The sequence below is a fragment of the Pipra filicauda genome, unplaced genomic scaffold (genome assembly GCF_003945595.2).
Source record: "Pipra filicauda isolate LSUMZ 115617 unplaced genomic scaffold, ASM394559v2 scaffold48_size3843733_pilon, whole genome shotgun sequence".
NCBI classification, from domain to species: domain Eukaryota; kingdom Metazoa; phylum Chordata; class Aves; order Passeriformes; family Pipridae; genus Pipra; species Pipra filicauda.
In genome coordinates, this window is record NW_024104631.1 from 831,965 (window position 1) to 856,036 (window position 24,072).

Consider the following 24,072-nt stretch of genomic DNA (forward strand, 5'->3'; position numbering starts at 1 on the left):
AATGTAGAATTGTATCTGTGATCAGCTAGTGCTGTAAGCTCTGTATTTGTGTATTGGTTCAGCAAGTATAAGGAGAGAGAGTTGAAATATGAAGTGTTGCAACACAGTAATTTTCTAAGCTAAAATGCATAAATAACACTAATGCCTCTTATTTGTCTTTCTTTTGTACAGCCAAGAAGGAGGAGAAATCAGAAGTTACGAGTGTTCATTGGTTTATGAATCTAAGGTGGAGAGGAGAACAGACAGTAAATTAACTGGACATAGTATGAAGCTACTTAAGATTAGCAGGCTGGAAGAGATAAATACACAATACAACAGAAACAGACTAGAAAAAACAGCCTTTTTTCAGAGTATGGAAAAAATGGAGATGACTAGAAGCTTTAAGGAAGAAAAATTCAGTGAACCACATCCTAGAACAGAAGATGAAAAGGTAACTAACTAACTGCATAATTAATTTCCTCTTCCTAAAGCACTGCCTCTTTCTTTTTTCCAGCTAGTTAAGGAGTTTACTATGTGTATTTCCCAGTAGAATTGAATCTTTCATTATCGTCTGTGAAAATGTACTTTAACTGTGAAAAACTGGTCATCATCTTTTAATCTTTTGCATTCATAGAAGCAAGCACATCTATTGTTATTCTGGGGTTTATTTACGGCTGGACTTAATATTCAGAAATTGTAAAAAAAGTTGTGTGGTTCTGCCACTCTTCAAAATCAGAAGTTAACCATGGATTTTGTTGAATTCATGTTTTGAAAGCATTTGTCCTATCTAACAGCACTGGAGCTAGTGGGGACTGAATGAATCCCATGGAAAGAACAGATTTCCCAGAGGAACTAAGGTAACTTTGTCCTTTGCTCCCCATTAACTGGTGAACAGAGCATGGTTAATGCAGTGCACCATATGTGCAGGGATGAGTGTTGTCCAGTATAGCTCTGTGCTGCACCTGTGTCCAGTAAGAACAGTGCTGGGCATTGTGGTATGGGGTCTCTGGTAGGAAAATGACTCTATGATTGGCCAAAATGTGTTTAGAAGTAGTAACATGTTTTCTTGTATTATGCTTTATTCTATGCAAGAGTCTAGGGGAAACAGTATTTTTACTGACGCATCATTTAGACAAGAACTGAGAAAATCTGCTTGCAGTAGGACAATGAGTGATTAGTTTTACACACCAGTTTGTGAAAAGACTTGAAAAATTTGTGCTGTGGCTGTTTGTATGCTGATTGTGCTGATATGATAAAGCAGTTTTTCAAGTATTCTGAATATTTTTGTGTTCAGATGATAGGTAAATTCCATATGTTTTCATTTGTATTATGAATTTGGGAAGCTGAATTTTTGATAATTCTTAATCTGTTGTTTCACTTTTGTTCAAAATTATTCCAGTCTTTACTTTATAGACATAGAAAATGGTCTGTATATTAAAACAAACAAAGCATGTCTCGTATAAGTAGGATGTGTTTATTTTAGAGAGTTTCATTTAGTGTTACAGTGAAAATAAGTACTAAAGAAAAAAAATAGAATTGGGTGGTCAGGGTTTGGAGAATGTCAATGATTCTTCTAAAAGAGAGTTTTCTTCCATTGTGAAAATAACAAGTTGCACAAGTGAGACAGCAAAACCTGCTGTTTCTGCTATGTAGCTCTTCCCTTAAGTTTGTTATCCTTAGGGTAAGGAAAAAGACTGAGAGCTGCTTTGCCTGTGTTAATGTATCTTAGCTTGATGATGAATTGCAGTTAGTAACTGAGGCGGTGGGATTTTTCACCTCTTTGTGCTGCATTGATGTTTGCTTCTTCAGTCTGATGGTTGGAACTGGCTCTTTCTAAAGAGTGTTGTGAGAAAAAACAGGGAGAGTTTGGAGGTGCACTAGAGAAGAAAGGAATACATTTAGAAGATGAACAGCTGGTGGCTAGTTGCGAGCCGGAGAAATAGCTCTCTATTCCCATTTTAGCTCATCGGTCTCCTGGGAACAAGACTTCAAAGGTGAAAGGCAATCTAACTGAACTCTGGTAATATACCTCACCAGAGTGAGGTTTGCAAATACATAAACATTAGTTATATTTCTCCTAATTTCACTTTCACACAGGTTGTTTTTTAAGGAATTTCTCAATGGGATAAAATATTAGGCCTTAACTGTGGTGTTAATATCAATGAAAGGAAAACCAAAACCTTCCTTTGAAAGGTCTTACCTTGGTCTGCTGGTCTGACGAGCAGTTTTATCTTACTGACCAGGAGAGGAAGGAAAGAAGAATGTGCTGGCAGGAAATATCAGCTGTATGCATTTAAATGTGTATGTTTGAGGGCATATGTATGTGATTTCTATGGAAGAAGTTGAAACAAATGACAGAACATCTATTCATTTAAATGGGAGTGGATGGGATGGGAACCCTAGAAACACAGAATATGCCAAGTTGGAAGGGATCCACAAGGATCATTGAGTCCAACTCTTTGCCCTGGACAGGACCATCCCCAAGAGTCACACCATGTGCCTGAGAGCATTGTCCAAATGCTTCTTGAACTGTCAGCTTGACCACTTCCCTGGGGAGCCTGTTCCAGTGCTCAACCACCCTCTGGGTAAAGAACCTTTTTCTAATACCTAACCTAAACCTCCAACAGACCATCTAGAGGAGAGTGGTCAAAGTGTGTACTTGCTGGAAGAAATAATTCTGGCTGAAACTAAATGATTATAATTAAAGAAGAAAATGATCCACTTCCTCAAAACAACTATTTTCCTAGATACAATTAAAAAAAATAAAGCAAACACAATTTTCATATTTTGGTACAGGCATGTTTTTGTAAAAAAACCCCCAAAACTAATATAGTAATAATAATGATAATAATAATAATAACTTTCAGAGCTATTAAAAGACTGCTGGGGAAAGTAGACCCAGGAATTTTTGACCATCAATTATGAACAATAGGTGCTGTCGAGAAGCTGTGCCGCTGCTTCCCTCTAGATGGCAACCTTGGCACAGCAGCTCTTTACCGACCATTTCCCTCTTGGACGGAACGACAACTCATGACAAACCTGCTCCTGACTTGTTTTACACGTGTTTTGTTTAGAGTGCCCTCTCGTCCCCCATTTGTACTGTTGGCAGCACACGTCTTTGTGGCTTGCTATGTTCTGTCTTCAGGAATGAAGTTTTGCTTCAGGTTATATGTTAACAAGTGAGAGACATTTTGTTTTATAGGAACATTTTCATGTGTGAGAACCAGATTGAAGAAAGAATAAAAATCCAGACCTATCCTTGACACATTGCACTGAATAGACATATCAAGGTGTCTGAAGTTAGTGGTCCAAGGGAGGGGGTGGCACAGGGTAGGAAGAAGCAGATGTGAGAAGGTGAAACAATCCCTTCTGACAACAGCACCATCTTATGCAAATGTAAATTGATTGTGAAGCAGCCACACAATTTACCCAGCTGCATTTACCCAATGAGCTCCAAGCTGACCACCTAGACTGCTTTTGATGACCCAACCAGAGCTGCACATCTGATGAATTGGTCATCAAATGTGCTGTCTCTTCCTCTGGCTCTTACCTGGTTAATATTTGGGTTGCGAATGCAATTAGAATTGTTTAATTTATAACTGCTATCTGCAAAAAGTGGTCATGAAATTAGTATCCAATGTGGGTGAGTTAAGTGGGTAAATAGGAGCCTAGGAGCTTCTACAGTTCTGAACGTCACTAATGGAAAAGAATCAAGTTGCACGCATGCGAATCATGGAGCCGAGATTTAAATACAAGTCACTGACCCTGAAGAGGATAATTTTAGAGCATTTTTTATGCAAACATATCCTTTTGATAATATTCTGAAAACTTTTTAAAGACTAATTTCTAGATATTTAGTTCAGCTAGAACTATTTGATGCATTCAATATTTGATGTTCAGTTAAGCTAGGCCTGGGGATGGCTAATTGTCCTCTAATTCCTTGTCTCCAGGCAGAATGTTATCAGCCTTGTCTCGTTTGAGTGTTCTTTCACCCCCTTCACCACCACCACCATTTCTGTAGCAGTTACTTTCTCTGCAGCTTCTGTATTGGAAACGATTGTGCTGTGGTAATGTTACTTTTCCAAGTTCCTTTTTTCAGGGGAGGCCAGAGTCATGGCAAAAAATTATTGCATAATTAAACCAAAATAACTTTCCTCTGCCCCCAACACTGTTCAAGATATTGATCTAAGTATATTGACAGAAACTTATTTCTTGTTTTACAATTTTAATCAAAAATGACTCTTTAAAAAAATCCTGCAAGGGACTCAGTACATTTGTAGTACAACTTCTTAACTAATGGAGAAGAGATCAAAACCCTCAAGGCTTTCTTCAGCCTTGAAATTGAAGAACCATGGCTAAAGCTTGCCTTGGTATGGTCAGAAAAGTGGAAGTGGACTTCAGCCAAGTTTGGACCCATTTTGTTTTACCAATTGCCTTTTTAGCTTGCTTGGAATGCTGTTATCAGATATCACTCTGTCAACCTCAGTCTGCTGCAGCTTTACAGAGTGTACTTTTTGTGGTGCATTCTTCACCTCCCAACTTCATGGCACTCTGTTGTCATGCGGCAATGTGTGTGATTCCACGATTCCAGGCAGCTTTGTTTTAGCTAATTTTCCCCATTCCCATGCTTTTGAAAATATTTGTCTGTCTTTCTCAGAAAGAAAGAGAGGAATATCAATGTTTCCCAGCTGAGAAAAAACCCCCACAACTAAACTGACCCTCCTCAACATAATGACTACATAATAACTCAAAAGGTGGCTTGAGAGTGCTTTGAAGTCACAGAAGTCAGAAGTTGACTAAGGAAAGGAAAACAGTCAATTTTTTAATTTCTTTATTTTCTTTACTTTTCTTTAATTTCTTTACTTTTTTTTCCAAATTATGTAATTTTTGTAGCTTGATTTGTGAATTTTTTAGCACTTGAGATTTCTGGTACTCATATTGTTTGCTTATTCACCTCTGATCAGGTAAGTAAGTACCCAAGCAGAGGAGAAATGACTGCTTCATCTTCCACAATGACTCTTAGTGCCCTATAATTATGGGCAGCTGTTGCATGGAAGATGTATAATCATTATATATAAGGACTCCTTATATAATGGTCCTTCAGAATCCATACATATATCCTTATATCCTTATGTATTAGAGAATAAACCACAACGTGCTTTGTTCCTCAGATTTTTATTTTTCCATCTCTAGAAGAAAAACAGCTTCCCGGGACTTCCAATGGAGCTGATAGAAGGATTTTTTATTAAAGTTGCTTACCACTTCCAGTTTTAAGACCTGTTTTCAGTTTAAAAATTTCCCAGGTTTTGTCTGTTTAATTGAAAATTTTCCATGCAGAATTGGCGTCACATTGAATTGCTTCGGAAAATTCAACAGAAGCAGTCTTATGTGTTTCTGGAAATTTTAGGGGAAAGAAGATACCTTGATGATATTGAAAGTTTCACATCCATGTGGTTGAAATAATTGAGTACCTCCATCCTTTTGATGAAGGACTTGAAGGTTGACAGGTGAGCAGATGCTGGATATGAGATGAGGAGACAGCTAGGACCCTGTTTCTGCATGGTGTTGGCTTGGACATGGGAACCACATAGATAGACTGCAAGCACAGGAACAGAAGGGACTGCACACAGTAAAGCTATGGCATTTCAAACTGACCTTTCTATGCATGTGCACCATGACACATTTTAAGTTGTTGCCTTGAATTTTTTTTTCCATTTCTTGCCTATTAAAAGGGAAAAAAAAAAAAAGATGACCAATGGCCTGAAATGCTAACTGCAAACGGAATGCGCTAACAGTTTGCTTTCGTTTGAGAAGTTCTGGAATGTCAGAGTAATTGCCTTTCAAGTCCGTGCAACATGCATCTCGTGTAGATCCCTGCACCTGTTTCATGCTTGTCAGTAGTCCATCACTTCTTTTCCTTATAGGTTCAGGGAATGCGTAGAAGTGTGAGATGGGATCTTGCTGCGTGTCTGAGCCTTGTCTAGCTAGGTGGTACTTACAGAGCTGGGGAGAGTTTTGAGGGTGTCTGCCAAATTACATCTGCTAGAGTGGGAGAACCAAGTTAATCAGATGATTAAAATTAAAGGGATGGATCTAATCCTGCAAAGAAATGCTGCCTGGATTGTAGATAATTTCTGCCTTTTGGCTTCATATCTCTGGCACACCTTGTGGACTGTGTTAAGCTGTGGAAGAAAGAAAGGGATCCCTGCATCTGGAAATGCACAGGTAGTAGATATACTTTTAATAAGTTAGATATATTTCACTGCTCGGTATCAATATTGTTTAACTGGATGAATGCTGCTTGTGTTCCAATGTAGCCATGTATCTCTTTTTTCATGGAGCGGCATGTGTTTCTCTCTTTTACAAGAGTCTACCTGGCAGTCAATCCTAGGCAGATGATGTACTTTTCAGAAAGGTGCATCTTTCCCCTTGCTGTTGGAGCGCTTTGTCTTGCTATTAAAACTTGATGCATCCTCTAGTGACCTCTACTGGGTACAGTAAAAGGGACTACCTCAAGGTTACCCTTTTTGGCCGTGGTGGGAGCAAGATTGCCAGCCCTTCTTGCCGTGGGTCTCAGAGATCCATAGTAAGGCGCACAACCCTCATTTTCCTGTCGTTGTCAAGTGACCGTAGCATTATATCCCCTAAGAAGTAACGTCACTAGTTATTATATCACTAGATGTTCCAAAGATAGTGTCCACATTTGCTGTGATTTCCCAGAAAGTAATGCAGTGATGACCCATCATGATGTAGCTCAAGACCTTTCAGAAGAATTCTTAACAGGAGACATTACTTAAACAAAAGAAATATATGAGTTTAGAAAGGCAAAAACACTTGTTCTAAAGTAGCTCCAAGGATGTATATTGCCAGAATGTTTAGGATTTTAGCTAGTTTGTCACAAGTGACATTTTTCTTTCTTTCTGTGAAGAAACCCACCTGTCAAAATCTCTGTTTTCATGTCAAAGGTTTGAGATCTGAAAAGTCTGCAACCTCACACTTATATTCTTCTAGTACTATTAGCCAAAAGAGCCACGACCTAGTGTGTGAATATATAACAGAATTTAACAGAATTTTTCACACATAATGTGAGGAGCACATAAGTCAGTGATAAGTAGAATGATTGAAATATTGCTACACGTATCAGCGGTCAAGATCAATAAGATTCACAAAGAAATCACCCGGCAAATAGAAAAAAAATCAAGTCTGTGATTGGTAGTTTGCATTTTGTCTCTGATGCAGTCTGAAACCTCCTGCACTCACACATGAGCTTGAAAAAAGATCCACTCTTTCGCTTATGCCTAGTTCATTAAGATTTTGCGTTTTGTTTTGAGTGAATTGTAATTCAAAATGAAAAAGGAGTTCATTTCATTCCACTGTCCTATTTGTATTGCACTTCTACTGTTTTGCTACTGTCAATTTATTTTCCAGTTTTTAAGACCTAAGGCCAATGTAATAAATGATATTTGTTAGCAAGAGAACAATATACATTGCATTGTGAAGAAAGCAGATTTTAAAATGCCCTGTATTAAGACCACCAGAGATTGTTTTCTAGGCCTTATCAGCACTAAAATATTTTTCCTGAATTTTGCATAAGTCAGTGGCTGTCAGAGCTCTTTGCTAGTTTTGTTGCATGTCATAAACCCACTTTTGAAATTCAGAGTGGTAATATCTGTCAGACTTTTTTTTTTTTTAATTGGTCTGCCTATGTTACATTTGTTCTTTTGAGTTAAAAGGTCTTTCATAAAGTGCAAGTTTCCTAGGCTGTCTCATAAGTCCTCATACATAGAAAGGTGGCATGACTCACAAGTATTCCAAGGGCAGGGCAAGTGTCCTTGCCAGGGACTGGCAGTAGGGCTGTGCTCATGCAGGGACTCCTGGGTAATCTGAATCCTTAGCTTTGGGAGGAAATGAGCCAACAGCAGCCTGCAACCAAGATTGTTGTGTCATCTCAGGACCCCACGGCATGTCCATTCCAGACTCATCCTTCCCCTTCCCTTTCTAGAGAAACGTTGTTGTCAACTGCAAGTAAACAGTTCCTAGAGCTGCCTTGTTCCTCTGCATGCAGATATGTGTCCTGTGGCTCTCAGACCTGTGAAGATTTGGACTGCTATGATGAGAAAGGCTAGGCTTGTGTTCTCTGCCAGAGATCATATTTGAGAGTGGTACTTCCTTGAACTCCCAAAGTGAGGAAAAAAGGGGCTGGGATCGAAAGAACTCTGTGAGGTCTTGCTCATTTTTCCGTGGTTCAGATGAAAATGAGAGTTTGGCTTCTTAAGGGAGCGTGAGGGAATAGTGCTACCCTTTGGTCATGTTGCTCCTTCCTCAAAGGACTGTTAATTGAGAAAGAAGCATTAGAGCTATAACAAGTAGCTAGCAGTAAATCCATTTTGTTTCTGTATGTGATACTGCAGCAGAATACTACTGCCAGTGGAGGTAACTGTACCTTTGGTAAGTGTGTATTTGTTTAGTGGGTTGTGAAGGGTCTTTGGTAATAATTACGTGTGTTATTATGAGCAAGCAGAGACCCTAACTGGGATTGTGTGAGGCATAGTACAGGTTGGATCCACTCCACAGAATTCATTGTCTGAACATCTGGGTAAGGGAGAAGTGAAATGGGAAAATGGTACAGAGGTGGCTGAGGATTATACTCAGGTCATGCTCTCAGTCAGTGACATGTGCGCAGAGACATCTGCAATATGGAAATGAAATTGCTGACTCTCTGTCTAGTCCCCTCTTTATATAGCTGTATGCTGAGGTCTGAGGGAGGCATGCCTCTGAACCCTCAGCCTGCTGGATCCCAGCCATTTCATGAATGCTGATTACTTTGTAAAGGTCCTGCACACCATTTGGTTCAGGATCAAAAATTTCAAGCGTTTGTAGTATCTTCTAGTTGTCTTCTTTATTTTTCTGGTGTTCCTTTACATGCAATTCACTCCTTCTTCACACAATTAATTCTCCTTGGTTTTTATTTAGTTCCTATGAATACTGTGGGGAGAGGTTTATCATAACCTTTGGAATATGTGACTGCTAAAACATATGAAAATCAAATGAGTTTCAATACAGCAAAGGCATATGTATTTATTTCTGTGTAAAAGCTGTTGCATCTTGTCTGTCTTCTCTTGAAAGCTCCTTTTTGACCTTAGGTGCACGGCTTCGCAAAGAATTCTTTTGGCCCTGATCATTCAAAAGTGTCTTGTTACAGGTTACCTATCCAACCAATTTGTAATATACACGGAGGTCCAGGGAGAGACACTCAGACAGTCCCTGTGACCTTTCTTTTCTGGCGCCCTTGTGCAATGTCTAGTGAACACATTTAGCAGAAGTCACGGTGCAGTAAAAGTGACTTTCCAGTGCTGAGTGTGGCATGAGGATTCCAAACAAGGGCCCTTGCATGGGAGTGGTCACATTTCTAACACCTTGAATGGAAACTTAACATGTAATGAGCATTTTGAGGAGTTGAGAATCTTCATTTTTCCCCTATATGGACAAGCCAATGTAATTCCTGGAGTTTGGTCCTTATGTGTTTGCTGAAAATGGTTTATTTTTCCGTCAAATTAAACAAATTGCTTAATTGCTTATATTGAAAACATAAGTTAGGCATGCATTGTATCATATATAAGGAAGAATTTTTTTTAAGTGCTAGGTAGTCAAGTGCTTTTAAGTGCTTATTTGACATTTACAAAAGAAATTCCTGGGAGAAATTGAAATGGGGCTCTATAATATGACTTTATGCTAAAGAAAGTACACAGGATGTTGTTATAATATACGTGAATTAATTTGTTATTGATATTAAAAACGGAAGAAAGTATTTTTCAATAGTTCCCTATTTTCAAGGCTAACCAAGCAGGCATACTGGTACACAAGATCTCCCTAACACCATGCCTGGACTAAACGGTGACGGAGCAGATATGTGGGCAGACAGGTTTAATTTCAGTTAGGACCCAATCTAGTTATGAGTCTGTCTAGTTTATCTCATATCTTGAATAGTGACTGTAGTTGGTGACTATAGAGAAAATCACAGCCTTTTAACTTAACTATTGGCAGGGAGACAACAAGGTGTGGGATGATTTTCTCTTGACCTTTGATGCTGCCATAGACATTAATATCATTGCATTTTAAAGGACATGTTAACTAAAGGAATTGTTGCTTTCATCAAACCAAACAGGTTTCTGAAACTTGTTTGGTAGTTCTAAATCTGGAGAAGTCACCTAAAGCCTCTTGGACCTGCATGTTTTAGACCATAACAGAGGCATCCTACATTCTCCTATTTATACCTATGCTATGTATTTCTTCCAACTTGTATCTTAACAGGGCTTTATTATGGTTTTATAAGAAACCTATTCTATAAGAATAGAAATGTACAGTATGGAAATGTGTCTTGATGGTGAGGACATCTAAAAAGTTGGAGGTCTAAACCTAACTCCATATAGCATCACTAAAATGGAAGAATGAGCAAAATTTAGAAGTCTAGGACAAATGAATCAGATAAACTTACTAAAACTATTAATTTGTGTTTTTGTTTTAGTCACTTCTAATCCTTTAAGCTGTCCTTCTTTCCAGCACTTACATCCAAGATCTGTACCTTTAATCTTCCTTGTGTGTGTGTGCTTCATTTTTAGTTATAGAATAATTCACTGTCTGTTAAAATAGAGACACAGGCAAAGGCAGGAATTTATCCAAAAACTTAAATTTGGCCTGTTTTTGAAAGAATTTTTTCTTCCTTATGCTGATTCCACATGCAACTACTGCCTCTCCTGTCATGGTTAGTTACTGGCCTTCTTAAACACAGTATTTACAGTACTTTCCTTGCTATAAGGATAACACCTTGTACACTTAATGCTGCATAAAAATTGCACTAAAAATGATTCGTCAGGCAGCTACTCCAGAGAATAGGCATGCAAATCTTTGGCTAGGAATTCTGCCAGCAGTTGCCAATGGAGTGATTCAAAATGTTTGTGAGGGCTAGCATGGGACTTGTAAAGAAACCTTGTGGGATGCCTCTGCATTAATCCTGGCTCACACTATGCCTTACGAGGTCACCCTGCTTCATTAGCGGTAGTTTCATGCATGGTTAGATATTTCAGGAGGCCAGCTCAGGATGAGAATTTGCTCCTTATATCCTCAGACAATATGAAGTTTAAATGCATCAGAGATTATTTATGTACACTCTGACAGTTGTCACATCAGAGACATTACTGTCTAAGTAGATAGACCGTTAGGAAACTGAGTGGAGAAGCAGGAGCTTACAGGGATGGAAATAAGTATCCAAGATCACCCAGCAGATCTGTGACAGAAGCAAGGCTGTAAATCAGACTTTCTGACTTCCAGGTCAGGGCCTGAGTTATGCTGCTACTGCAGCAGGACTCCCTTGCAATGAAAGAAATGTCTTCCTTATCACACCTGTTTCTTTTGTCTGGGATTGTATTCTCTGACACATGTTGTATGAAAGCCTTCACGTTATTAACTAGCATTTGCCAAGTATGTGGGAGATATTTTTTCCCCCCCACAAATTCTTCAGTCTTCTCCATTTCACTGTGGTAGAGAATATTGGCTTCTTACCTATCTCTAGGTTCCAAAATCAGTGGAATGCATAATTGAAAGAATATGGGTTGGCAATAATGATTCAAGCTCTATTTCCAGATCTGCCGATTCTCCTATAGTTCCCAGGATCTCCTCCATCTGGAATCGTACTCTTAATGTATGCAGTGTCTGGAACTATGAATGGTTTTCCAAAATGTTCAGCAGACACCAAAGTAAAAACTAGACTCTTAAATATCTCCCCTCCCATTATCTTTCAATGACATTTGACTTTAGAAACTGCATTTTGTGATTTACTTTGGAAATCTTAATAATTTATAAAGACCTATCAATACAAGGAAAGTCAAGAAGAGAGATGCTTCTCTGTAATGAGTTTTATCAGCATGAATTTGGAATGAGAATTAATTTGTCAAATGAAACACCGATGTTTATGCCAAATAAACATTTTCTAGAAAAAAACACCAACAAAACATTGCTTTTGAGCACCTGTTTATCCATTGTTCAATATCTGTCCTGGGTTTTTTTCTCAGCTTATGAAGGTATGCTTTCTTTGGTCTTTGTGATACTCCACTGTAGCTCAAAAGATTCATTCAGTATTAGAAAGAAGTAGATGAAACTAAAGCCTAGCTTTCTGAACTGTGTAAGACATTTAAAGTACTGCTCTCTGTTAGCCAATTATGATTGCAGGCAAGCAAGTACTGTTTGTTCCAGTGGAAAGATGGGATTTCTTACCTTCCAGTAAGCTAAAATGACATGCTAAAGGATATGGCTAGAGATGCTTCACGATGTGGGTGGTCTCAGATTACACATTAATTACTGTGAGTCTATTCACATGCTTGAAATTAAGCATGTGCTGAAATGCTTTGTTAAATCAGGACTGTTGGGTATTATGTATTTATTTATATTGAGGTTGTCTGAGCATACATCCAGTAAAAAGACAATTACTCTTTCAAGGCACTCATATTCTATGTGTAAATAAAAATGAAAGGAGAATGACACAACAGATCAATGATATTACTGTTCAGTGAACTTGTCTTTTTAGCTAGCTTTGCTTAACCAGTATAATGCTTTAATCACATCTGAAGATTTTTTCAAGCTTCATTCTGCAAGGTTTGGTCTTAGGATTTTGCTGTACCATGGACTGTGGGATAAGCCTTCTGCTGCTGATTCCTTGAAATAGGTTAAAGTGCATAAGAATAAAGCGAAAGCTAAAAGATAAATAGGAGGAGTGAAGAAAAGCTGGTCCCTTTTTAATTTATTTTCAGTTTTTCAGACATCCAGATTAGTTGTCTTTTACAGAAGTTCTCCATTTAGATCAAACTAGGCCAAACTCCTTTGGAGTTATTCTGGTTGTTAGCAGCCAAGAATTGATCTGTTGTGTTTCACTGAGCAGAAAATACAGAAATCTGCATTGGGATGATTCCCCTTCTGTATCAAAATGCTGCCCAGCTGCCACTGATTTGTTGTCAGAATTGTGGTCAAATGGGAGTTTCAGATGTGTCCTTGAAATGTAAATTCTTTGGTTTATGAAGCTACATATTTATTTTTTTTAATACATCTGGAATTAGCTGATCTCATTTATCTTTATTCTTTTCCAGTGCTTTTAAATTTATTTCCCCTGAAAGTGGCCCAACATCTCTGTTTTGTGAGCATCGTCTGTTCCTTCCGATATTCATATCAGTGGGACTCCTACAGTATGGGAGACAGGAACCTAGACTAACGTCTCTTCACTGTCTGAGCATCAGTTTAAAATCTATAACGTATATAGTATGTATGCACTGCTATCTGATTGAATGGGGTGAGCTAGAAATTGTTTGATTGTTCGCAATAATGATTATCTGAATGCAATGAAAAGAAAGAAGAAAATTGCATTCGGATGAGCAGTGATCTATGGTTTACATAGGATTCAAATCTTCAAACCTAGTAGGCTTAAGTTTTTATTAGGAACTGTTGTCAAACTTTTGTCTTTTTTTCTAGAGATCCTGATGCCGATAATCCTACCTTTGTTTTCTAAAAAACCCTGTGTGAATTTCATGAGCTGCAATAGCAGGTCTCCCATTATGTCCCAATCACCTTACCTGTTGTTAGCTTGCTGGTGTGCAGGAGGGTCTGCAAGTGCAGCAAGAGAGGCAGGCAAATCCAGTCTCGTGTATTCACAGGCACATGTTTAAACTCTCAGTAGTCTACCAGTTGCTCTGCTTGGAATTAGTTGAAACAAGACTAAGTCTGTCTCCAGCAAAGAGAAGCCCTCCCCAGTTAGCTAGAGGTGTTTTTCAAACAAGTGATATTTCAGTTCTGTCTCACCTCAGATCCTGGATCCTAGATAACATGTGTTCAATGTTTTTATTTTCTTTTGAGACTGATAAAGAGCAACCACAGTTTACAGTGACCTCCAGTGGTGAAAAACCTCTTTTGGAAGAAGGATGGAGCTAATACCCCAATTTTGTCTGAAAGTCGTTCCTCAGAGGGTTTAGATGATGCAGGCTTCAGTCCTATAAAGCATATTACATTCAGAATGATTTATAATGTGTTTTTTCTGAGTTTCTGTTGTTGCTTTTTTAGAAAAATAAATCTTAGATTTTTTGATTTTTCTTCTTTTTGCTCTTTCTCCTCTCAGAATCTTCTTGCTTTTTGGATTGACAATAGTTGCACATAGTCATACTAGAGCTGTATTGTATATGCACTGTATGAGGCTTTGCTTGAGTAGGTGTCTCCTGGTATAATGGCATGAGATCAGTTCTGCTCTTCCTTCCCTCAGAAATCTTATTTTTTATAGTCTCTTCAATGCTCATAATTTCTTTTAAGATTTTTCCACGTCTGCCTTTCTGGCTTTCCCACATATTTACATAGTTTCTTGTATGTTGTTCATTGAGGAATCTTTCCATTTCGCTTCAGCCAGTTTCTTCAGTGTTCTATGTTGAGAGCTGATTCTGCAATGGTTTAGCCATCTGGCTAGCCTAGACCCCACAAAGAGAGTATATTTTTGGAATTGATGGTGCTGGAATATGATTTTAGGGATGGAGGGAAGACATTTCCATGTTCTACAAGGCAGAATATACCTTTATGCTTTAGAGTCCTTCATAGCAATTTTAATGGAAGAATACTTGTCTTTGCCTACGCTGACTTCTGTACTATGGACAGCACCAAATAGCCTGCATTCTTTACTTCCATTTCTTAGCATTAATGACCTTTCCCTATAGAAAAGAGAGATCTATCTTCAGGAATGAAAATAGAGCTGGATTCTACAAAGAACTGTCAAGATGTCACTGGTTGTTTGTGGTTTAATAGGAGTGGGGAGGAAATTTTGGGGGGTTAATATGAAACAGGAATCACTTGCCTTTCCCAGATGATTTTCATTTTTTTACACTTCGTATACCAAGTGCATGTGCTCTGTGGTAGACATGCAAGGGATTAGAAATCACCAGACTTACGACAGCTGCTGTGAATGTAAATTAACATATGCGTGACTTGAGTGGACATATTCTGAGTTGCTAACAGGGTTATAATGGGAGTTACCTTTTCCTGGGAATATCTGGATAAACAGAAAAAAGCCAAACAGGTATGAAGATAAGATTTCCGAATTTCCAATTAAAGTTTTGTTTGCTGACTTTCTGAATCAGATTTTGCTGATTATAATGGATCCTTAATTCTCATGGATTTTCTTCAGGATGGTATTGAGAGATTGTTGCAGTGCCTTGTCTTTCTTGGGACAGGTAAAAATTTGGAAAACAAACCAAACAACTAAACAACACAGCAGAGCAGCCTACTGAATTCTACTACAATTTTTTTTTTCTGGCTTTTCTCTAAGTCCTTCCCAAACAGATCAGTTGACTGCTGTTGTGTTTCCTTTAGAAAGGTTTTCTGTACCTTTGCCACAATCACAGTGACTGAAAGATCCTGTTGTCATTGTAAAAGAAAAGGGAGTGTTGCCCTTGACCACATTTCTACATCCCTTACTCTGGGCTGCAAGGGGGCAACTATGCTTGTAAATGGGAATATTCAGATCCTAAGAGAGAGGCAACTTGGGTGCTGTGCTGGAAAGGAGCCAGTTAGCTTCCTGGGAATATCTGTGTAACCTGATCCTTATGAACTCTGTAAATGCCTGGAAATTGAATGCATATTTCTAATAGCTGTGGAGTAAACATGGATAAGAATAGCCCATTCATCTGATTTTCCAGGCTGACAAAATGGCAAGGCTCATTTTTGAGGTGAAGAACTGGTGACAGACATAACCATGGATGGTTCTGCAGTGACAGGCGCGTGGTGCTCACCCTGTAAGGTTTTGCTGGTAATCTCTGGGCAGTTGAATGCAGACACCAGGTTTCATGCCTCTCTGAGAGACTGTGGACCTCTGAAGAGATGCTGATGGTGTCAGAGCAGATTGAAAAGTTAGAAGACTCTAGTTGCCATCAGCACAGCAGGTGTTGTAGCAACAAAGGTTGAGACCTATGACGCAAAATGTAATGGTGCAAGGCTGTAGCTGGCTCTGCTCTTCTGGCTTATAAAACATTTCTATCAAGGCTAACTGGGAACTGAAGTACCTGCAGATAGTGATGAGTTTTGTGGGCTGATAAGACTTTCTAATCGTGGTGTTCAGTGTTATGAATGTTAACTATAAGGAGTCCACATCTTCCCAATTGTTTCTGCTCCTTAAATGGCTCCAGGCATATTCCTTTATCCCTGCTAATAATAGATGGGATTTACAGAGGGCTCATATATCAAGGACTTAATACCAAGCACTATCAAAATGTGTCATAGTTTCAAACCATCATTTTGGATGTTCTCTGTGAACCTACTTGTGCCAGTACTTTCCAGAAGCGCTTCCTGAGGACAATGGTGGTTCCTTTTTTGGTTCAGCAGTGGCAGGCTTGTTGACGATGAGCTGTTTTCTGGGGGATACTTGAGAATCACAAGATAATTTTTAGGAACTAATGCAAACTAGTTAGAATACATAATTATAAACTGCCCATCCTATCCTAAAATCTACAGATTTGTGACTTTGTGTATTAACATAAGAAAAAAAAGTTAAAGCTGCTTGCATCCGCCAACCTTATTTCCCAGCTCAAGATGAAGTAGGGCAGAAACAAAATTTATGCCTCCAGATGATCCTTGTCTGGATAAGGAGTGAATGATATCACTGTACAAGGAACTTCTGATGCCTTCCTTAGAGACTTTTATCTATCCCACCCTGGATGAAGGAAAGATAGGATGCAAGCCACTGAAATGCTTTGCGGTTCAAATTCGTTTGCAGGGTTTCATGTTTCAAATGCTAATTACATCTACCCATAGTCTGGGGAGGCAAGGTGGGGAGAGAGCGAAGAGGGAATAGATGAATTTATTTTTAATTTATTTTTCAATTTATTTTTCTTTCATTCTGCCTGTCTTTCTCCTTTGTACTTTGTCTCAGATTTTTTGTGTTAAGTATTTAAAAAAAGACCTAAATTTTAAAACAATTGTACTCAAATAGTCTGTCCTAAGCTTGAGCAGACTAATTTACAGTGCTGTGAGGGGCACTGCAGCATTAATGAAGCATCTGAAACCTTTTACCTTGCAATCAGATTTAACTCTGTCTATGAAATTTCTAATGAGCTCTGAAACCCTGAGAAAAAAATTGCATTGGTTATTCATATTAAAACACACCTCTAAGTATCTATTTGGGACATGTAAATTATTTTACCCCACAGTGGAATAAGGTATTCAAGGTTCATGTAAATTTTTTGGTGTGTATAATGCTCCGTCAGTGCTCCTGTTTTCCTTGATTTGGATTAGTCTGTTCAGGTGGGTGAATGCATGTTAGTGCTCTGAAATGGGGTGAATTTGTAGCCTACCAGAATCTCCCTACTTAATCTTCACATATTCAGTATTAGCACATGGATTAAGTAATTGATTCTTCTTTGAATGTTTCTTCATATTTTGAGAGCCTGAGAGATGCTGTGCCTGGAGTTAGGGAGAGGCAGGGACTATGCTGCCGATGGGCGTTCTGTCACATTTAAACACCCAGGTAACAAGATTCAACAGCTTTGCACAAAATGCTTCAGAACAATGACAGAATTACAGTGATAATGTGTTTGAGAGGAGCAGATGGCTGACTGGTCCTTGATATTCAAGTTAGACCATTTGGAAGAATCATGTCTCTTTGGATTGACCTTAGTTCCGTGATATCTTCCCTTGATCTCAAAAAGCTGAACCTGAAACAAGATACAAATGAGAGAAAATATTTAATTTTTTTTTTACTATTAAAAAAAAATCCTAGGGTTTTTTTTCTTCCTATTTTTTTTCTTTTCTTCCTCTTCTACTACAGTTGCCAGTTTTGGCTAAGTCTTAAGGCACTGGGCATACTGATAGTATTTTTAAGTGTTCAAGAGGAGCAGAGGGCAATGGCAGGTCCTCGAGATTCAAACTGGACCTTTTCAAGAAATCATGCCCCTTCAGCTCCCTTCAGGAGCACTGCTATGCAAGTTTGGGGTGTTCCCTTGTCATTACATGCATTTAGGAAATATTCCTTAAAAAAACATGTACGTATTTATATACTGAGCAGCAAGTCAAAGGCATGAGTAGCAGCATCTGAAAAGATTAACTGCACACACAGAACTGCCGGTACTGCCTGCCTAGAGACACACCTATATGACCAAATCAATGTTTGGCAAGGAAACATTGCGTTCCCCTAAGAAAACAATAATTTAACCGTCTTTGCCTTTGCTGTATTAGTCCTTGACATCCAGTGGTGAAGCTACAGAGACACAGGGAGAGATAATGTCTGCTCTCTGCTCTGCCACACATGACATTTCGTTCCTTGCGGTTACAATCCTGATCCATGATACTTGATTCTGTATGGTGGCAATGCAGACATCTGTTCCTTCATGCTTGATCTCTGACACTGGATCTTTATTAGGAAAATTGCTGGTACCTGATCTGCCTGATTACAGCTACTTGATATATGGTGATGTTCCTCATTGTGGAATGTTTACCACTGAAAGTAAATTTGAAACAGCTAGTACAGCAGAATCAAAGAATTGAAGGATTTGGCTGTACTATGAGCATACTGTGAAACCTGATGTTAAGAAACCATATCTTCTAAGGAAAATGTCAGGAAGTAGTGGGGTAGGGGTGAAAGGAGAAAAGAAAGAAAAAAGAGTAAAAAAATCAGTGCAGATCCCAACAATTATACCTGTTGTCAGAGCTTCATGCTCTGCCTTGACTCTGTATGCTGTGTTCAACACAGACTAGCATTTAAAACCAAAATCAGCTACCTTCAACTTCATGTAAAACCATGTTTTTATGTCAAATTTAGTTGATCTTATTTCACAATAAGTACATTTCAGTTTGGTCAGTAGGTTTCCAGAAGATAAAAACGCTTTTGACTAAGCAAGCTGGTTGAAATCAGTTTGCAAAGAAATTTATAATCTGGCTTGTTTCATAAGGTTTTCAGTTTCATTTTAATAATTCTGTGCCCTAGAAGAGAGGGCTGCAAAAGAAAAACTGCACTGAAATGAAAAATAGATGTGCTTCATTTCAGTAGGGTTGCAAGTATTGCTTTTCCTTCTTCCTCAGTTAATTTTATTTGTAAGAGCACATCATGTGTCCATCAGTCTCCTGTTTTCATGAGCCATCATTTTCCAACACATTCCAGTGTTCTGTTTGAAAACTCTTTGGTTAGCTCTAGTGACAGCTATTTTTAATTCCCATGCTGGATCATATGAATTGGTCAGGGAATAGAGGCTTGTGCTCTGGGTAATCACAGTTCATTTTCCATAGTGTCAGATGAAAAATTTAAGTAAAAAAAATTCAACAGTCATGAAATTGAACCCCACAGGCAGAAAGGTGAGTGAGGTCACGGCAAGGCTTCCAAATGTTTCCAGGTGCAAGCACTATGTTCTAGTAGCAGAAAGAAAGGCTTACAAGCAATAAAGCAGGGGTTCTCATATGAATATTTTTGAACTAGAGTTGGCCAGCATCCCAGCTGCAGGTGGCCAGTAGCAGTATCTAAAACTGGGGAACATGAAGTGAGATATTCTTATTCAGGGAGGCCTTCTGAGTTTCAGTAAGACAGCAGCCCATGGTCAGAAGTTAATCTTCCACGGTGCAGAGGCCATGGAAATCAGCCAGAGGTTTCTGTATGGAACCCAAAAAGTTGTGATCAAATTAGAGTGAGTAACGTTAATGGAGTTCCATAAATAGAAGATATGAACAGATGAGGATAGGTCAGGGGAAGAGAGGAGAGTGCCTTTGAGGTAAGAGGAGAGTTTGTTTCATAACATGACTGCTCTTCTCATGTTTCCCTGTCCCAGAAGCAGAGACACTAGACACTCAGGAATCCAGATCTGATCTTTCATTAACGTAAATACAACAAACCTTTTCTAAGCAATGTTATGTTTCCTTTTTCTTCAATACAAAAAATGTGTAACAATTTAGCCTGAAAACAAATCAGTAAATGCAAAAGGTCTGGCTCCTAGGGAATATTAGTTTTCTTACATTGCATAGATATAACGTTTCCAAATCCTGCTGCATTTTCAAGTCAGAGTTTCCTATTTATGAGGTTTATTAATTGTTATTGCATAACACAGGGTGTTTGCTGTGGTCAGCTGTGCAACATAGCAAGAGCCCTAACATTTTTGGTCCCTGTTTCACTGTGCAAAGTTAGAGAGTCTATAGCCCCCCCCCCCCCCCTTATGCAGAAGCACAGGGAAGTTACAGGTTCAAGCAGGCCATGTTGCCTAAACATCATCACCCCCTTTTCTATTCTCAGATAGGAGAAGAAATCCAATTAGTTATTGGGCCAACTATGTGGGGGAAGTGGGAAAAGTAAGGGTACAATTCTTCACCTGTCTTTCTTTTTGCTGGACAAGTTTTTGGGAGAGCACTGCTCTGACCATCTCCTTTGCTAAGAAACTAGGCCTGTTTACCAGTATGTGTGGCTGATGTCCTGCATCAGTTGTTCAAAATGCTCTTTTCTTCAGCTTCTGGAGCGTTCCCATTAGTATCACATAGCAGCACAGTTGTTTTGATCTGAGCACTCAAGAAGGCACTTTGGAGGTTCACAAGTATGAACATCAGGCGAAACGTTTCCCCAAAGGCTTTTCAAAAAGCAGTCAGAAACGTTTCTGGATGCACCTAAGTGACATCAGATGCGGAAACACACTGAAACACTACTGTTGGCAAAGGTTGCCTCGCACCTGTTCTGGCCGCCTGTGTGGAAGTGCTCTCCTAAATGGATCATACCTCAGTTCTAGTGTCTGTAGCTTAAAATCACCCTCATAAAACTAATGCTTAATCCTGCATCAAGGACTTCATAAGGGCTTAAAGCCTTCACTTTGGTAGCCTGCAGGTGGGCACTGTAACAGGCTTTTAATTTGGAGCAGGTGACAACAGGAAAGCATTTTGGCAAAGAAGTGATACAGCTGCTGAGCTTGAGTAGACAGACCGAGTCCATTTGTTGGGTTCTTCTGTACTCGCTAGGAGAAAGTACCTGGTCTTAAGACACTTGTGATCTATTCTGTTATTGTGTTATATCTGTTATATGTGAGACATTCTATTAATACAAGGCTTTCATTTTGGACTCTAGTTTAACAATGCTGACTACTGGAGTTCTTTAAAGTCTAATGAAAGACTGCATTGCATTTCTGGAAGAAAAAAGAAAGAGAAAACTCTGGTAGTTGCATGAAATCAGGGATTTAAGAGGTAGGACTGCAAGTGTCTAACTGATACAATGTGGTAGGGAGGTGAGGCTTCTCGGCAAGCAGCATAGAACTAATAAATTTTTTTTCTAAAAACAAACCCCCAGCATTACCTCAGTATTTACAGACTGAAACACACTGTTTCAGGAGTGGAATATTAATGAATCAGTAATGCCAGCCTCTGTTTTATTTAGCCAACTTCTGTAATACTGGTGTATTTTATTATTTACTCAAACTGCAGACTTATTCAGTATTACATGTTGATAAAATTTCTATGAAAAGAAACTTCTGTTTAGGAAAAGCTATGGCTGGCCAAAGGAAGCGCTCTTTTTGCTTAGCTAGTTGGCCCAAAGGCCAAGCACTTTAAATCTTGTATGGTTTTACTTAGCCTGCACATTAAAGTTGGGGAAACAGTGTTTCAGTTATGGGCTCTGTAATCCAACTGTGCGTCTTTTGGGTTCTTGCGCTCATCAGATGCCCAAACTGACGGTTGAAAGCACTTTTCCTGCAGCATTTCTATGAAATAAAAACTTAGCTCTTCTTCTTTCCTGAACGATACAGCTGTTATTTTACTCCTGGCCTGCCTTAAGGAGCACTGTTTCCCAAGAAAAGCATTGAAAAGTTGAAAAATGTCAAATGGGCAGCCTCAGAGTTTCTCCCCTAGGTCTTATGGACTGTCCTAACATCTGGATGCATACCACTTTTTTGGGACCCTTCTGGATGGTAAACAGGAACATGTTCACAACACCTTGATTTTCAAAACTTTTGCTTCTTCCTATTTAGTGCATCCTTCCTTGTGATACTCACTCCACTCCATTTAAACAGGTTCTTTACTTATTCTAGAATGCCTGGAGGGTGTCATAGACAGAAGTGAAAGCATGGGGAAAAAAAAGATCAGTGCTCAGGGATGCGTCTGCCAGGGCCACTGTGGGCTCTTGAAAGTGAAAGAAGCATCTGCAAGGTAAATCTTGCTCAGACTTCCTGCATCTGCAAGGAAAGCCCCCCTTAACTTGGCCTCCAGGAGCACAAGATCTGTGCAGCTTGCATGTGGCTTTGAATAGACTCCATGAATGCTTTTTTATTCAGTTAGTAAAGGCAAGTACTTGACAGCAGGAGTCCTCTCTCCAGATTTTTTGTAAATGGTCATAGGTATATATTTAGTACACACAAAACATCTTTAAAATTTCTGAGTTTTTCCTGGAAATAATTTAATTTGAAATTTCTAGCAACAATGATGACAAGACTGATGTTCATTTTTGGAAGTTGAATAAAGCTTGAAAAATGAAAACAAAAAGGCTTTGTTATAGAAGATATTGGGTGAATCTTGGCTTATTTTATATATCAGTGTCCTGCCAGCTACCCTAGCACCTTCTAGAACTCACCAGGTAACTGAAATTTGAAGAAGTGCCGCGCAGGATCTTTGTAACAGCTGTTGATATTCTTAATTTGCTGAATGTCTTTGGTTGGGCCCTGAAGGTGGCTAATCTTTGCAGCCAGGTGGCCAGGCATCTGGAATGCTCATTCAGTTGAAATATGTGGGGTTTAAAGGAGACAAAAATAGGTGAGAGCTTTCAAAATTCAGCTATAAGGCTGAGAACTTGCCATGTTTCATTTTGGAATGGACACTTTAGGGGGAAGAAAATAGCTGAAAAAGAAGACGTGTGGCTAAAAGGCATTTCTGTTGCCGAAAATATCCACCAGTGCAAAATGGTATTAGCATGTGCACCCTGAACAGGACAGGAAGGCAGGGAGAAAGATATCTGTGACCTTTATTTACCTGATGTCCATTCATTCTGTCATAAAATTGAGAAGAATGGGCTATTTGTATTGGTATAAAACAGACAGATGACAGGGGAGAACAACTGTAATACTTATCTTTCTGGATTTTAGAGCTTTTTAATGTAGCTCAGAAGTTAAATTTTAGATAACACCCTTCCTTTGAATTCTTCATCCCCAAAGAATAAAGTTATACTGTGGAAACTTGCCAGGCACAAGTTACAATCTGTTAAAATATCAATAAACATTCACCAGAATTAGCCAACTCTACAGATAAAATAAACTCAAATTGCACCTTCCCTAAAAACACTGGTCTCCAGTATATGCATCTCATGGTGCTTTCCCTTCTTCTTCTACACAGTCCTGGATCTTGACGTTAATGCTTAATATGAACGTGCCATTTGTTTAACTTTTTCTGACACTAAATTTTCAAGAAGAAGAGATGAGTCAAGGTATTTTCTGCACACAGTTTTTGTGCTGATTTACTTAGTTAAAGTCTGTTTAATTTCAACTCTGGCTGCAGCGATACTGGTAAAAAAATGTTTGCTTCAGCAGAGACTGCCTGGATAAATAATCAGTACCCTGGCTCACCTACAGAATAAGTGAATTTCTGTTTTTTGGTGCAGTAAGTATATGATATGGCTAATAGTAGTTGTGGAGACCGTTTACTATTATTCTAAAAAAACCAAACAAGCAAAAATCCACAAGCCTTCCTTCCCACTTCTGCAGTCCCATAGCTGGTCTCACAGTAGAAGGCAGCAGGGAACAAACCACCACAAGTGAAAATGAATCAGTAGTCATTCATCAGAAGAGCACTACATTCCCCTCTTTGCCACACTGGGATCTTCACTAACGTGGGTGTTGTTATCTTTGCAGTGTTCTTATAGCAGAGAATATAGGTTAACTGAGTGAATTAAAAGATAATTGCCTTTGCATTGTAAGGATCAGTTCATAAACCTAGATGATCACAGAGTGACAGCCCAAGACGTGTGGATCTTCAATGCTCTTTCTGTTGGTGCTGCCTGTTGAGAGGGCAGTCACCAGAGAGGATGCCCGCTGTTTCTGACTAAGGCTCTGATACTGTGGGCTGGACAGTAGGTAAGTT

The 24,072-nt window shown here is 38.9% G+C and overlaps 1 protein-coding gene across 1 annotated transcript in view; it reads left to right on the forward strand.

Annotated features, from left to right (window-relative positions):
• Nucleotides 1–361: 361 nt before the first annotated feature.
• MYLK4 (myosin light chain kinase family member 4) overlaps nucleotides 362–24,072 on the forward strand; it is a 61,381-nt gene continuing 37,670 nt past the window's right edge. The window contains exons 1-2 of the mRNA XM_039386554.1: nucleotides 362–430; nucleotides 786–836. Coding sequence (XP_039242488.1) covers nucleotides 362–430; nucleotides 786–836 — 120 coding nt within the window. The remainder of the gene's footprint in view (nucleotides 431–785; nucleotides 837–24,072) is intronic.